The 16,861-nt window shown below is 28.0% G+C and overlaps 2 protein-coding genes across 7 annotated transcripts; one reads left to right on the forward strand and one right to left on the reverse strand.

The window, feature by feature from the left end:
• The first annotated feature begins 166 nt into the window (after nt 1–166).
• LOC107997317 (peroxisomal membrane protein 2) lies at nt 167–2,063 on the forward strand. Its single transcript, XM_017055828.3, has 5 exons — nt 167–944; nt 1,018–1,113; nt 1,226–1,373; nt 1,496–1,615; nt 1,713–2,063. The coding sequence occupies exons 1-5, from the start codon at nt 847–849 to the stop codon at nt 1,809–1,811; spliced, it is 561 nt and encodes a 186-aa protein (XP_016911317.1). The 5' UTR covers nt 167–846; the 3' UTR covers nt 1,812–2,063.
• Nucleotide 2,064: 1 nt separating this feature from the next.
• On the reverse strand, nt 2,065–16,748 carry LOC107997316 (serine/arginine repetitive matrix protein 2). Of its 6 annotated transcripts, none has more exons than XM_017055823.3 (10): nt 16,581–16,748; nt 15,742–15,980; nt 15,204–15,308; nt 10,465–10,743; nt 8,582–8,707; nt 8,398–8,476; nt 7,526–7,581; nt 5,481–7,448; nt 5,226–5,396; nt 2,065–4,008 (listed from the first exon to the last, which is right to left on the reverse strand). In XM_017055823.3, exons 2-10 carry the CDS (start codon nt 15,969–15,971, stop codon nt 3,858–3,860), a joined length of 3,165 nt encoding a protein of 1,054 aa, XP_016911312.1. In that variant the 5' UTR covers nt 15,972–15,980; nt 16,581–16,748; the 3' UTR covers nt 2,065–3,857. The 6 variants fall into 6 exon arrangements, with proteins under 6 accessions (XP_016911312.1, XP_061928433.1, XP_016911313.1 ...); XM_062072449.1 differs by having other exon boundaries at nt 2,065–4,021; XM_017055825.3 differs by lacking the exon at nt 2,065–4,008 and adding an exon at nt 4,296–4,919.
• Between the last annotated feature and the right edge of the window lie 113 nt (nt 16,749–16,861).

Genomic DNA, 16,861 nt, shown 5'->3' on the forward strand with positions numbered 1-16,861 from the left:
ATATATTAATAAAAATAAATAATTTTGTTATTTATAAAATTTATAAATTTATGAATATTGATAAAAGTAATTAAAAAATAAAATTTAATAATCAAATATAATCATATATAAATGAAATTAATATGTATTACTTACTATTTCGTCGTTGAATAGCGAAATTTTTCTTATTTTTATTTTTTTCTTTTACTGTTGATGGTAATTTTGTTTTTACTTTTAATTTACCTTGAGCCATTTTCTATAATATTATAATAATAATAATAATAATAATAATAATAATATATTATATTAATTTTATATTAATAATTAATTATATATTTATGTGCACATTTCATTTTACTCTTATAAAAAACTAATCTCTTAACTTATTTCTTAACTAACCTAATCTTCATTTTATAAAAAAAGAAATACTTTCGCATTTATATAAAAAAAAATGAATAAAAATCTATTATATATCTTTTATTTATTAGAAATATTTTACTTTATTTTCGATTTATCAAACGTAAATATTTATGTAACGAGAAAAAAGATTTTTAAATCAATTATAATATCATAAATTGATATGATACATTATAATAAAATAAACATTTTTTATTATGATACAATTATTAATAAACCAAATATTTTAATAAATTAGTAATATTTTCATTATAAATTCAAAATTTATATATCTAATATAAAATTAATTAAATTCATATATTGTCTTTAATAATTTATATATAGCATTCATAATACATTTTTTTTTACTGCTTGTTATCAGGTCGTTCGATTTTTTGTTACGAAATATTACGAAATCACATTTAATTTTCAATTATTATTTATTCAACATAAAAGAATAGAACGAACAAAATGGCTTTATCTAAACCTAGAAATTTAATTCTTCAACTTACCAGTGCTTATTTTGAGCGACTTTACACTAGCCCAGTGAAAACTAAAGCAATTACTAGGTATGTTGTAATAAACATTAATTTAATTTAATTTTTAAATTATATTTTAGTAAAATATTACTTATTTTTTCAGTTGTATCATTGCTACTATCGGAAATTTCTTGTCACAAAAAATTTCTGGTGTAAAACACCTTAATGAAGATAGTTTACTTGCATTTGCTCTTTTTGGGTAAATATAAGTAAATTATAAGTACAATTTCTTAAATAAAACTACATATTTATGATTCGATATTCTATTAAAAAATATTTTATTATGTTGAGATATTATCTATTATTTATAGGTTAATCTTTGGAGGTCCACTTCCTCATTATTTTTACACATATATACAATTATTTGTAAAAAATCCTTTTATACTTTTATTAGTAGAAAGATGCTTATATACACCCTGTTACCAAGCATTAGCATTATACATGTTATCTCTATTTGAGGTATGATTTATTTATATCAATTTATTTTGATTGCTTGTATAATTTTATATATTAATTTATATTATATTAAGTTAAGTTATATATTTAATTTTATTTTAATAATTTAAATTAAAATTTTATAGGGTAATACACACAAAGATGCATGTAAACAAATGAAAAGCTTATATTGGCCAGTAATTACTGCAAATTTAAAATATTTAACATTACTTCAATTCATTAATTTAAAATATGTTCCACCAATAGTAAGTTGAATCCATTAAATTTTAAAATGCTTAAGATAAAATTGTGTATTCATAAATTTATAAAATTTCAAAAATTAATATATATTGATGATTTTAGTTACGTGTTCTTGTGGTAAATCTTATTGGTTTCTTTTGGGCTATATATCTTGCACAGCAACGGAGTAAACAATCAAAAATAACTGGAATAAAAAAATAATGATATAAATTTGATGCTAATATGTTATTATTAAATATAAAGAAATGATTAGTTAATTGGGGTCCATATTTGGTAAGGATAATAATATATTATAAGTGTAAATAATTTCATTCCTATTAAAATTTTTAATGTATTATTGCTATTACTATATATCACATATAATTTAAAAACTGAAATATATATTGAATTAGATATCTTCTAAATGTATAAAGATATTTACAAATAAATTTTATATGTTTTGTGAAACAAAAAGGCAATATTTTAAGCTTTTTAATTTAATCACACAACAACAATACAGAGTATATTACAGATATAATCAGAATTTCTTTCATTTCAACGATGGTAACATTTGAGGACTGTAAATTATGAATAATAAATATTAAAGTCAAGAGTCATGGTGTGCAAAATATAACAAATTTTTACTCTTATATATTCATATAAATAACTTCATATTTTATTAGAGTTTTATAATGTAAAACACAAATGATAAAATAAATTTTTCAGTTATTATATTAATTCTATAAAATAAATATTTTATGATAACTATTTATGTTTCAATTTTGTTTCATAGATATGCATCATGACAAAATTAATATTGCATCGCCATAACAATTGACTATTTTTTTTTTTTTAATAAAAGTGAGTCAGTCATTATGCAAGAGCTAATTCTACATAGTTCTCCTAATTATAAACAATGTAGACTTCTCAAATATGATTTTTTAACCCTATACATATATTTTCAAGACTTAACTTTGAATAATCAAGACTAATCTAATTATGTCTTTTAGTATGCTGCCTGGCTTTACAGCCAAAAAAATTTTTTTGACTAGTATTCAGGTAAATTGAGTATTGCCAGTAAATGAAACTTTAAAAATTTAACATTATTTTTATACAATTTTCTTGTTTTTAAAATTGATAAATACTAACTATTCGTGATATAAATAAATAAATAAATATGTAAATTAGAAAAGAGACATAAATAAATAAACAATTTACTGAATATTTAATATGTAAAATAAATAGCAAATGAGCAAAGTGCATGCACATTTATGCACAATAATATCTATATACAAAAGAAACATATAGAACATTGCACTAAAATATCAATTATTACTTCTTTGAAAAATTATAATATTAATTCGTACGATGTTCTAATATTTTAATTAATGGAATGTCTAAAATTTGACTAGCTGATGTTTGTATAACAAACAATTATATGATTAAATAATCACGCAGAACTACTAGAGTAGTTTTAAATGAATTTTTAAATAATAAAATTATTATTTGAATAATGCGAGATCTCAAGAAGCTGTAATCAACACAGTTCATGATGCTATTAGTCACCATTGCCTTCTTATTGCTGAAGTATTTAGACGTACGTAAATCTACGAAAAAATGTCATTTTTATGAAGACTTAAAAATTCATGAAATCGTGATACAATACAATTGATGATGATAATGTACTTCTAAAAATAATTATATTATAAAATATTGCGTTGCGTATTAATATTATTAAAATATTTTATCTGATTACCTTTGCAACTTTTTTTAATTTTATTCAAAAAGATTTGAGAAATTAAAAAAAGAAGTAATAGATAAACTTAAATCTTTGACTTCTTTTTTAATAATAAATTTATCCTAATAATAATTAGATTAATAATAATACCAATCTGTAAGTACATTAAAATCACTCTTTCCTAATGCTTAATTAAAATAAAAATGGAGCAATAACGTTAATGTATTAATACTGAAGCTGATGATATCATAATGTAATATCATCAGTGAGTATTATTAAGTTACGAGATCAGACATGTAAATGCATATTATGAATTTACAAAGACTTAAAGATCATGCACCAAACTTAGAATGGCGTATTCTCTTTGTACCTATCTGATACAAAAAATACATGAAACTTTTTTTTTATATTCGTGCCAATTTTCAACAAATATGATTTAACATGAAAAAGCATCGATGGATTTTCATGGTATATGCCATTCGAAATCTGACACGTAAAAGGAACGTCGAATAAGAATCTGCTTGATCGCTTCAACGCGTGTATGATGGACTTCGACTTGGAGAACAACTTGATCGATGACTTGGACTTGACCAATTACTATGTCTGCTGCTATCTGAACTACTCGGTGACGAAGGTGGTGTTGGAGTAGGTCGATGATATGGAATTGGTCGTTTCCTGGCGCTAAAATCAACAACTGTCAATATTGTGATCATCGCAACATTTGTTAATATTCAGATAAATATGTTATTTTTAAATAAATTAATGTTATATATAATATAAAAAAATGTTAATGTATAAATAAAAAAAAACATGCAAAATGAATCATGCAATGCAACAAAAATATCATGCAAAAATAAAAATGCGTTACTTACCTTATTTTTGACTCTGGTAAAGGAAGGCAGTCAATTAAAAATGATTCACAACGAACAAAAATATATGTATATCGAGAACTAAAGAAAAAGGCTTGCTTTCATAGCAGTAAATACATTTTATTTGTGACTGACATAAAATAAAAGAGAATTTCTACTGTAAATATTTAATTTACAATAATTTATAAGGAAGATACACACATGCTACTTCTACACAATGTTTGTAAATTATCTTATAAGCGATTACATACAAATGAAAAAGGGGAAGAAAAAATTATACAAACATAAGTATACTTTACTGACTTGAAATAAAATTCGTATATCGGTGCGATAGAGTAAATATACGATCACTTTATATAACACAAATAATGAAGTTCACTGATCGAACGCATTTATAATGTAGAAGTTTACGTGTGTCAATAATAGTCTTTTAAAAAATTATTGAAGCGATACTGATAAAGTTGCAATATACTATAATATTCATGAATAATTATTATTAAATGACACGGTTTTTTACGTTTATACATAATTAATTATAATTAATCTTTAATGCAGTAAAATCTGCGTCATTCTTTTTTTTTTTTTTTAATTTACTTATTATGAAAATAAAATTGATGTGATATGTATCACATGTTAGCTACTACATTATAATTATGAGAAAGTAATAGAAACATCTGTGCGAAGCCATAACTTTATCTTCTATGTCTGTCCCTCGATCTGTCCCTGTAGGACATAATACAAAATGGCATTAGATTAATAAATAAAAAAAATATTCATCGTTGAAAACTTATCGATATCGTCGCTTGCAAATTGCTCGTTGAACTTTTTAAACAAATGAATATTTCAATCGTGAAAAAGGCACATCAATAACGAAAAAAATAAAATAAAATCGGAAATAAAAAAAATAAATATTGAAAAAAGATAAACATTTCTACAATCGATGCAACGATGTGGGCTTACAAAATTTGGCATGGTGCGCTGTAATTCCTGCGGCTACGATATCGAAACTATTATGTTTTAAATACCTACCTTGTAATACGACGTCTATCTAAAAAGCTAGGTGAACCGTGACGTCGAGGTATCGATGGAGAACGAGATCTGCTAGAAACAGAACTGCTAGATGTTGAACGAGAAGACCTACTAGAAACACTGCTTGATGATCGGGATGAACTAGAGAAACTTCTGCGACTATGCCTCGAACTAAATATAAAAAAAGATTATATCAAATAAATTTTGTTATAAAAAAAAAATAAAAAATATATATTTTTCAGATTACTTATTTACCTTAAAGAAGAACGTGAACTACTCCTGCTATGACTTCTTTTTTCTTTATCTCGTGATACCCTAGACAACGATCGCGAACGACTTCTTGACTTCTTAGAAAGTGATCGACTTCTAGATTTCTTTGATAATGAACGACTACGCGACTTTTTTGACAAAGATCTACTTCTAGATTTTTTTGAAAGAGATCGACTTCTAGATCCTTTTGACAACGACCTCGTTCTACTTCTGGACTTTTCCGGAGAATGAGACGAAGATTTTTTTGAACGTGATGGAGACCTAGATATGGAACGTTTTGATTCCGAAGAAGACCTTGATCTGCTTAATCTCTTTGATCTCACCGGGGATTTAGGAGATTTTTTGGATCTCGATGGTGATGTTGAAGACCTATGCCTAGGAGATGCTGATTTCTTACTCCTCGAAACAGAGCGCGATTTCTTGTCTGTAGAAATGGATCTTGAATGTCGCCGAGGCGATCTGGAAGACCTTTTTTCCAACGATACAGATCTTGTATACGACTTGGAAGGCGATCTGGAGTAAGATTTATCCCTTGGAGAATGCTTTCTAGAAACAGGGGAACTCTTTTTTGAAGCGATTGGTGAAACAGATTTTTGCTTCAATTTATTATTCGTAATCGGAGGTGGAGATTCACTTGGAGAACGCAATTTTATAGTAGTATCTTTGTGAGAAATAGATACAGGCGGTGAATGTGAGGATGATTTACTTTGTGATGAGTGTTTCCTTAAAATAACTGGTGAATTCTTCTTGGAAGTACTTGGAGACTTTGATCGATGATTAGTTTTAGCTGTCACATTCGGTGATCTTGATTCTATTTTATTTATAACTGGTGGCAAAGGAGGAGGTGATTCACTAGGAGATCGTATTTTTATAGCTGCTTCTTCTCTCGTTAATGGCAATGCTGGCGAAGGTGATCTGCTAGATACTGGGGACTGAATAGTAGGTAAATGAGATATAGGTGATTTTGACTTAGACTTTTCTTGTATAGGACCAATAGTATTTTGTACTATTTTGGGCGGCTCATTTGGTAAAGCTATATCCAATATATTATCTTCTTTTTTTTCAATTTTAATTTTCGTAGGACTTATTACCTTTTTCCCAAGAGTTTCTCTAGCTTTTGCGGCTAATCCACTCTGCAAACGTTTTAAGGTATGCAATTCTTTAATTTTTTCTTCATCTTCTGCTTTGGGTTCATCATCTGCTATATCAGTTTCATCCTCACTCGAAGAACGCAGTCTAACTCTTGGAGTAATTGTTCGCAATTTTCTGGTTTTGGAGTTTGACCGAGATTTCCGTTTGTTATCATGGTTCTTCTTTTGATCTCGTTTTTTATTTTCTTCCAATATGTGTCTGTATCGTTCTGGATTTTTTCTTACAGGAGAGTAGCTCAAGGTGGATCGTCTAGATCTACTTCTTGTTCTACTACGACTTCTACGACGTTCTCTAGATCTTTCCCGTCTATCCCTCTGTCTCCTAGGTGATCTTGATCTTCGTCGAGAATCAGATCTTCTACGTCTAGGAAAAGGTGACAATCTCCGCCGTGATCCATAACGATCATATCTCGATCGACTTCTACTTCTAGATATAGAATATCTGTTATATCTCCTCGGAGATCTCGAGATTCTTCTTCTTCTTGGTGAAGGACTAATTCGTCGTGACCTTGAATATCTTCTAGGAGATCTTCCTCTATCAGCCTTACTTCTTGATGGTGATCTATGTCGTCTTGGTGGAGGACTTTTGTGTACAATTGGTGATTTATCCTTTTTTTCTGGTACAACTTTTTTAACAGGAGAATCTTTTCTTTTAATGGGTGGAGTTTCGTTTCGACCTTTTTCTTGTTTCTTTGGTGAACGATTTGATCGAGATTCTTTTGTCGTATTTTCTGCCTCATCATTTTTATTTTTTTCAACAGCTTTATCATGTTTCATAGATTTCTTCGGCCTCTCTGGAGAACTAAATATTGAATAAATTTATATATAATATATAAAATTACTGTCTATGAAAACAATTGTATTTCAAAACTAATTTACCTATCTGACGAACTCTCAGATGACTGATGCTTCCTCTTGATGGCTATTTTTTTCTTCTAGAAGAAGAACAATATGAATTATTATGTTAGACAAAATTATCTAGTGAACACCGATCATGCATATGTACTTGTCAGTAGGATAAAAAAAAAAGAGATTGTATTTATTCAAAGATTCTTTGGAGTCTGCTCATTCGCTCTAGTACAAATTCAATATGAATAAAGTGTTTTGGTCGGAAATGTGTTCAGAAAAGAATAAAATTGAGGAAATAAAAGTATAAGTTGAAATGTGAACATTATGTATGCTTTGATATCAATCTCTTTGCATTGCACCTAGATCAGAGAACAAGCAGTCTCCTTTTCGATTCTCATAAATATGAAAGTGCTTGACACAAAATGAGTGAAAAGGCAACAACAATCGCAAAATTTTATATGAATAGAAAAATTACAAAATTATTATTACATTGAGTAGCGGCATATCTGGTACTCACTCAGGGAATATATCCTGTCAAATGGCGCTGATAATTACAAACAATACTGAGATTTACACTTTTGAAATAATGACTGTTAACTTGAAATCAGATAAAAATCTTTACAGAAACAAGCAATGAATCATGCTTATTCAAAGTTAGGCAGCAACACAAAATATTTTATAAAATCCAATGTTCAATTAACAACTAATAGGAGAAAAATATGAACGGAAATTAAATGTCACATGCTCCTGTTCCACGTGCTAAAGTGTATATATATATGTATATATATATGTATATATATATATATATATACATATATATATAGTTAAATATATATATGTATAGAAATAGAGAGAAAGATAGAACTTTTTCGTATTTGTTTCCTTAGCATCATTTTTCGTACCTCATGCTTTTCTTTTGTCTCTGTTTTGGCTTTCTTCTTCTTCTTTTTCTTTTTCTTCTTCGATTCAGTTTCGGAAGAACTAGAAACATAATTAATTATTAAAAATAATAGTTAATTATAATTATATTAATAAATAAGTGTAATAATTAGAAATGATATAAAAGATTTTTAAAAATTTAATTACCTGCTATCATCTGAAGCTTCACTAGAATCACTGTCAGAGGAACTAGCCTCAGTCTTCTTATGTTTCTTCTCCTTTTTTTTCTTTTTAGATTTTTCTTTCTTTTTGCTAGCCTTTGGAGATTCCGACCTAGGAAATTCATTCATAGTTATTCTAAATGTTTCACTGAAAACAAATTTATTTTTTTCTTTTTTTTATTAATAATATTTAGTTTTTTAATTCTTGCAGTGGACGTCTTCCTGTCGACAAGTGCATACCTTGTGCTGACAATAAAGAAAGCTGTAGTACAATGTATCCGTGTGTGAAACAAATACTTTATTCTAATGATACAAGCTACCTGTTGCTCTCAATATATTCGATTAAAAAGTAACAAATCCGGAAAAATAATAATTGAGAACGCGATGAAATTTTGACGAAATTTTTGCATTAATCTATCTCAGCATCTGGATAAGGTTTTCAATTAAAAAAATAGAAACTAATTTATACTGATATATATGTATATGTATATGTATAGGAAATGCAGTGTGTATTTTTTGAATACGTATTAATAAAAAAAAATAAATAAATAAAAAAATAGAAAAATTATATATTTTTCAATTTTTCACTGCAATCCTAAGTAAATTAAATAATAAAAAATATAAATACAACATATACAGGTGAATGTCACAATATCGGGCTATAGCTAACAAACCGACTACATAATCACTCATTTGAAAGATTTGGTTTTTTAGAGAAGATTTTGCGAAATCTTTTTTTGAATAAGTCAGAAATAAAGTATATCATGTAAAACCATATCCTTCAAAAGTTACAAAAGACGATTATACAAAATATGAGGAGTATTGATATAATATGGGATTAGCATTACCTTGATAACCATCGATAGGGACGGACTTGTCAGAAAAAAATAGAGAGATGACATTAACAACAAGCTTTATCGATAACAACAACAAAGATAGAAATGCATGATTTACGCGTCAGATTACGTATACGTTATTTGTTTAAAAAACCCGAGTATATTTTGTATATATTATATGTATATTAAAGTAAATGTTTGCCTATTATTTTTTATATTATTGCATTTATTTTAAATAAAATCTTATTAATTATTAGTATTATAATTATATGAATTCCAGTAAAATAGCAAACATTTACCCTCTAATTATAATACCTAAGGCAAATACCTAAAAATATAACTCAATTATTATCTTTTCTTTTTTTCTTAATGCAGAGATTTTATATCATTTTTTACTTTTGCAAGTGCTTTTTATTTTTATTTATTTATTATTATTTTTTTTTTTGAAAGTAGACGCGACGACCACACTTACCTACTGAGCCTACTGGGTAGGCACTCAGTCCTCCTCAGTTCTGTTTGAAACAGAGAAAGGTGTATGGGACATGAAATAGTAGGTGAGTCATGAGTCAGTATCTGACAAGAGGTGTGTAGTAAGCAAATGAACGAGTGTGGAACTTGCGGTAAATGAATAATTAACCGGGGGGAGGAGAGGAGCTACTACAGGGGGATGTCCGTTCGGTCTTGAAGTCTGGATTCATGTATATTTTTTCTCATATAGCACAATAATATTAATTTTCTGCTTAATAATCAAACTACACATGTATATCATTACATTGCACTATAATATAACACAGTATTAGGCACTATCTCATTACTACTATACTATAGTATGCTGTAGTATACCTTTATAATACTACTGCTACACTATAGTATAAAGTATATTCAATTTTTTAATATACCATAGTACAATATAGTAATATAATTATTTTAATCTTTTTCTATCTGTGCTTACATTGTCTTCTCCATTTATTTGCAATTAAATTAAAACGAATCCAGCCTTCATTGACCCGTGCACCATTACGTTGTCTTTTACCTTTCCTTCTTGTGCTTCTTTCCCTTTTTTTTTTTGATTGCACTAGCGGACCGCTTTCGTTTCTTCTTTTCTGGAGCGGATGTTGTGTCCGGAGCTGGACTTGGTGTTCGTACTAGTTCATACACTTTGCTCGCTGCTGCTCTTGCTTCAGCCTCGCGCGCGTGCCTCTCCGGATCTAGGCTACTTCCTTCCACGAAGAATTCCGATATGCCAAATGCTTCGCGAAGCTTTGCATTTTTTTCTTGTTGCGCTTCGGCAATCTGGTGTGTCTCTCGTACACTAAAAGAAAAAATACACATTGCATGTCATTTCGCATCACGCAAATTAAGTTTAATCAAATGATTAATGATAAAAATTAATAATAAAGATTCTTGGATCATTAATCAATCTTAATAAACAAATCAAATTATGAAAGAAACATTTGTCGAATATTAAAAATTCCTCGTATATAATGATCATCATATAACAACATCTATGGAAACTCTATTTAGTAAACCATATGCAAAGAACACATTGACCCCGTGCATCGAATACACCAAGCTCACACATAGACCTAAAAACACGTGACCATCGGAAATGTTATTCGAAAATCATGTAAGAATATCTGCTCAATTTTCAAGAATTCAAATCTTTCTCTTCACCAACAAATATTCATCTTGTCATACAAGATAAAAAAATCCGATCAACGTAACAGCGCTGTGTATAAAAATAAACATCGCCAACGAGAAAGGGACGAAAACAGATAACATGACCCGATTTCAATATTTTAATCGAATCTTCACAGGGGATAGAAAAAAAAAAGAATTCGTACCGCGTCGAGATTTTCACCGTCATCGTAGCGCGGTATCGGAACACTTCGATAACCGCTTAATTACTGCCGAATTTCGCGATGATCCATAGAGCGTGTAATGAAATTCGACAAAGAGGCGTTGTGGGGATGGTGGGCAGCGTGTTCTTCGATGTAGCGGCGGCGAACTTCGATGGAACTATCCGGATAATGCGACAAAGCAATGACATAACACCGAAGAGAGAGACTATACCTAATAGTAGACTAGGAGAAATCGAGGCGGCCCCTCTTCTACCCCGAGTGAAAAGCAGTAGCGGTAAGCGAGGCCGGGGTCGGCCGAGCCACCCCTACGCCAACGCTCGAGCGCGGATCAATACAATCCAGCTGTTCTCTTTTCTGCTATCCCTTTCGCGCCACTACTTCTTTGCTACACGCTCAAATTCAACTCCACTCGCGAAGACATCGTTAAACGAAGATCAACGAGGAGAATGATTTTTATTTTTTTTTCTTCCTTTTCATTCTTCATTTCTGCCATCCCTTAACATACTCTTTTGATTAAATAGATAGATTAGATATGAAATAACAATCGATATTATGTGTATAATTAATCAAATGTTTTGTAATTGCTGTTTTGGTACATTAAGTTCATTGTTTTTTTTATTTTATTCCTTTTTCACTGTTGTTGAAATTAAATTTTATCGAACAAATTTATTTTTTGTATCATAATTTCGAAGTTAGAGTTTCGATATTTATGACATGTTAAAGGGTGACAGTTGTTTACAGGGAAACGTTTCCCTTTTGTGAAGGATTGGGGGTCAACAATGTGAGTCATCCCCATACAGAATATAAAGAGAACATTTGCTGTTTTAATCCTTCGTTGATCATTTGTTTTTTTTTTAATTTTTTTCTTTTAAATATTCATTTAAAAATTTATTTATATTGATATTTTAAAGAAATTGTGTGTGTGCAGTAATATTTTCTTCAATTCAAATTAAAAATATCGAATATCCATATATAACAAATAAACAATAATCTATAATTAGAGAAATTCAATTTCGATTCAATCTCTTCTCACAAATATTCGTATAAGTTAATTCAGATTAGAAATAAAAATATTTTACATGGAATAATTTATTTAATTTAATTTAAAATTATTTTAAAATTTAATAATAATAGTAAGAATTACTAGAATAAAAAATATTTTAAAATGATTCTCCCGAATAAAAAATAAGATAAGATTAAAAATACATATTAAAAATTATATATGCAAAAAAAAGAATTTAAAAATTGTTCGTCATAAATTCACCTGACGACGGAGCGCATGTTGCTTCGCCGTCCGGCGAGGAGGTGGAGTTGTATGCGCTGACAACAGCAACAATGCTGTCGCATCTGCAGTTGTGCACGCTTCTTTCCATTCGCTGTTTGCAATTTTCGTTTTCGCGATCGTTTCATTACTTTCTGTCTATCCAGAAAAAAATTTCCTCTCCACAATGTTTCAAAAAATGCACGGCCATCAGCCGGACCCCGTCCTCGAGCTGGTTTCAAAGGAGTTACCGTCACAGACATAATCATTCCTTGAATTTAAAATTCACGATGCCAGAATTTTCTTCTTTTTTTTAAATTAATAATATGGAATGAAAATTTAATTTCTCTGTAAAATTAAATTCTCTTCTTTATTTATAAACATAACGTTTATTGATCCCTTCATAGAAATATAATCCTTGATAATCCTTTTTTTACTTCTCTTCATATCCTTTATATAAATGTCTCCAAATTATACATCTTAATATATTTGTCATAAAGTCCATGATAATATATTACGTGCATTCCAATATTATTATCAACAAATTGTTTCATCTTGTTTGTGTAGTGGTAGTAATTTTCTTCACCACTGGCAAACCTGAAGATCAAACTATGAACTTGAATAATTAACGACTGGATAATTAAATGAGCGTTAAACACGATCGGTCTCTAATTTAAACTCTTAAGGAGCTCTGTCGGTCGCGCGAATAATTCAGATACAGCTTTATCCTTCTTAAGACAGGCTTTGATAGTTTAGGCAGTTGGAAGGGGGATGAGGATTGGAGGCAAAGATAATGGCTTCCTTCCCTGATTATACCAGCATCGTATTCAAATGCTCTGCTATCCTACCAAGAATAATTATCTGGCGGCGATGATGAAAATGTTACTTTTCATCTTTGCTTTTCTTTCTCCTTTTATTCTTTTTCTTTCTATTTTTTTTTGTTCACGAAAAAAATATTTTATCACTCTATCAATTGTTTCTGTCGATAATAATCAACATTAAAACGAATTTCTTTTTAAAACAATATAATTTTTTTATTTCTTTTTATTTGAAATTATTCGATAAGTCTTTTTCCATTAATTTCTTTTATTTTTAATAAGTTTTATATAATGATGTATGTATATATATATATATATATATTGTTTTATAGACATATACTTTAATGGCTTGTGTAAGAATATAGGAATATATTGTAATTTTATTTTAGCTTATATATTAAGGAAGACTTCGTATCAGGCACACTATAGTTGCTACACTTCGACTCGTACACTGAGTGTATCAAGTTCAAAGCAAGACATCTTATTTAATTATCGTCGATTTGTCGACATTTGGAGACACATGGATTTTTTATAAAAAATTTTAAGTTCTATAAATTTTCCGACTTCTCTTTTCCAATCACTTGAGACATGTGCAGATTATGTTCTTGTATATCTTCAAGTCGAAATCATAGATTCTTTTTATATTTGATCTTCTATATTGTGTTTTTTTGAAAAATTTTAATTTAAAGATGTGCGTATTTATATGGAACATGTGCGTGAATATTAATCAGTACGGAGATTCAATTCAATTGTTAGACGAACACAAAAGATTTCCTTTCTTCTTTCAAACTCAATCTATGTACTTTATATTACACTTAACACGATGATTTATCACTTATTATTATTTAGAATATAATATAATATAATATATATATGTGTATGTATATATATATATATATATATATTTATGTATATATATATACAATTTACGCTAATGGAAGACTTTTGTGATTTGCTTGCAAGTATATCACGAAACCGTTACATGTTCCCTCCTACTTGGTCTCTTTTTTGTTTTCTTTTTCTTTTTTTTTTTCTTTTGATTATTGGCCGACGATTCGTATATTCGTCGAAAGTCGACGCCACGTAGCGTCGCAACGCCGGTCCATCCTCGCACTGAGGTGGAAAGAGTAAAGTATGAGAGATGCTGGAACAGAATTCTCCCTCTCCCTGTTCGACCCTTTACGTATCTCTGTTTCTCTTTCTGTACACCTCTGTGTCTCCCTCTTTTCGTGGGTGGCGCCGGCGCTATGGGATACGTCGATATCGGCCGCGTAATACCTCTGAAAGCTAACTGAAGAGAGAGAACGTAACGTCTCCACCCTCCAATAATATTGGGTTTAGCGGGAATCTGAGCTACCGATTAGAAACTGCTTCGTTCCAACATTGCGTTTATATACGCTCGATTCACCGTATTAGATTCAAACTTCGAAATTTTTTATAAACCAAATCTAAGAATTTTCGAATATACACGTTTAAAATATAAATGAATGAATTTGAATTAAATATTAATAATTTTAATTGTAATTTCTTCATTATGCTAAGAGAAAAAAATTAAAATAAATTAGAATATTTTTTTTATAAATTTTTTTAAATAAAATTTTCTTAGAATATTTATATTTTGAATTAAACAAAATCTAATATTATTAATATATATAATTATTATTTAAATTACTATGAAATTGCAATTTCGTATTATAAAATTGTTTAAAAAATACAATTTATTCATTTTATTTATTTATTTTACTAAATTTTTAATATGACACTATATATATATATTATATAGAATCAAAAATTAAAAAAATAAAAAAATAAATAAAAGAAATATACTTACTTTATACGGCCAAATTCATCTCTAGATATTGCTGGTTTAGTGTCAGTTCCCATTAACATGGATCTATATGATTCTACTTTTTTTGTTACTTCTTCGGATGTAAATCTATAAAATATAATGAAGTACAAAATAAAAAACAATTCTAATATTAATTTAATCATAGCAAGTTAACAAAGAAATATATTACATAGAAAAAATTGAAGCCAAAGATAAGTTAAATCCAATTGAAGTTCAAAATCTCATTTGGTATTGAGTACAAGAGATCAATGAAGCTTTATACTTCTTTTTATATATAATATACACAATTTTTTAATTTATTTTCAAAAATAATTCTATTTTTGATATTATTATTTTATTTTATATTTGATATTATTATTTGATATTATTATTATAATAAAAAAGAAATTTTATATATAAAATTATTAATCATTAATTATTTAAAAATTAAACAATTACAATAATAATAAAGAAAAATAATAAAGAAAAATAATAAAGAAAATTTATATATCATAAATATAAAATATATATTGTTTCTTACCCCTGTTCCTCCAAAATATCTGCTAATTCTGCACATTTGACTTCAACTTTTCTTTTTCTTACATGATCTAAAATTTCTTTGTTAGGTTGTTTATTAAGTTGATCTAACTTTCCTTCATCAGTTTTATAAGTAACTTTATCTTTTGTTTTACGTATAATTGCCCAATTTCTTTGGACATGTCCATTAGTTCCAGAACCTCGTGGTGTTTGTAATCCAATTCCATTATACATATTGTATACCTATATAATAACATATAATAACATATAAAAAAATTTTAGAATATATTTTATCAATGTCAATATTTAAAATTCAAATTTATATCATTTGATATGTTTAATAGAAATATATATTAATAAATTTTTACAAATATCATTTAAATCACATACTAATTATATTTGTGTAATTAAATAAGTTATTATGTCAAGATAAAAATTTTTAAAATTAAACTATAAAAAAATTTCAAACAAATATTATTATATACATATATTTTTATTAATTATAAGAGACACAAAAACATTTCTATACATAATATAGATTAATAAATATCTTGATAATAAATGACAGTGAGTATACAAGAGACAGATTGGTTACATTTAGAAACCTGAATAAAGATCATCTTTATCAAAATTATAAATTATATTAATAGAATTTCTTTGAGTATTCAATCTTAAATTTTAAATAAACTGCAATGAATTAATTGACAATATAAAATGATTAAACTTATAACTTAATAGGGAACGAAAAGGTAGGTTAGAATAGAACACGTAAATCAATTATCGATCCGGTGAACGCTGCGCAAATTTCACAATTATACACTTTGCATTATTAAAGAATATTACCTTTACATTAGTGAAATCACTGATAATCTTATTGTACCATCCACACAACTGTCGATTTTTGAATTCGTTTCAAAATGAAACAAATTAACGAAAAACACAACCAGCACCACGATTTCTGTGGCGTTATCGTTTCATGCGGCAGCCTTGTAACATGCCGTATGATGGCGCCACCATTATATATGAGCGTAGAACTTAAATAATTGTTTTGTATATTTCACAATTAGTTTAAATTTTTTTTATTATATCTAAATACTTAATTGAATTATATTAAATATTAAACT

The sequence above is a fragment of the Apis cerana genome, linkage group LG3, assembly GCF_029169275.1.
Source record: "Apis cerana isolate GH-2021 linkage group LG3, AcerK_1.0, whole genome shotgun sequence".
Classification (NCBI taxonomy): Eukaryota; Metazoa; Arthropoda; class Insecta; order Hymenoptera; family Apidae; genus Apis; species Apis cerana.

Bases quoted from the DNA above. Each gene is read 5' to 3' on its own strand.
- LOC107997317 (XM_017055828.3), top strand. From the start codon at position 847: ATGGCTTTATCTAAACCTAGAAATTTAATTCTTCAACTTACCAGTGCT. The intron at 1,114-1,225 runs GTAAATATAAGT...TATTATTTATAG, and splicing joins CTTGCATTTGCTCTTTTTGG to GTTAATCTTTGGAGGTCCAC. The intron at 1,616-1,712 runs GTAAGTTGAATC...TGATGATTTTAG, and splicing joins TAAAATATGTTCCACCAATA to TTACGTGTTCTTGTGGTAAA.
- LOC107997316 (XM_017055823.3), bottom strand. From the start codon at position 15,971: ATGTATAATGGAATTGGATTACAAACACCACGAGGTTCTGGAACTAAT. The intron at 7,449-7,525 runs GTAAATTAGTTT...TTCAATATTTAG, and splicing joins TCTGAGAGTTCGTCAGATAG to TTCTCCAGAGAGGCCGAAGA. The intron at 5,397-5,480 runs GTAAATAAGTAA...TTTTATATTTAG, and splicing joins AGTTCACGTTCTTCTTTAAG to TTCGAGGCATAGTCGCAGAA.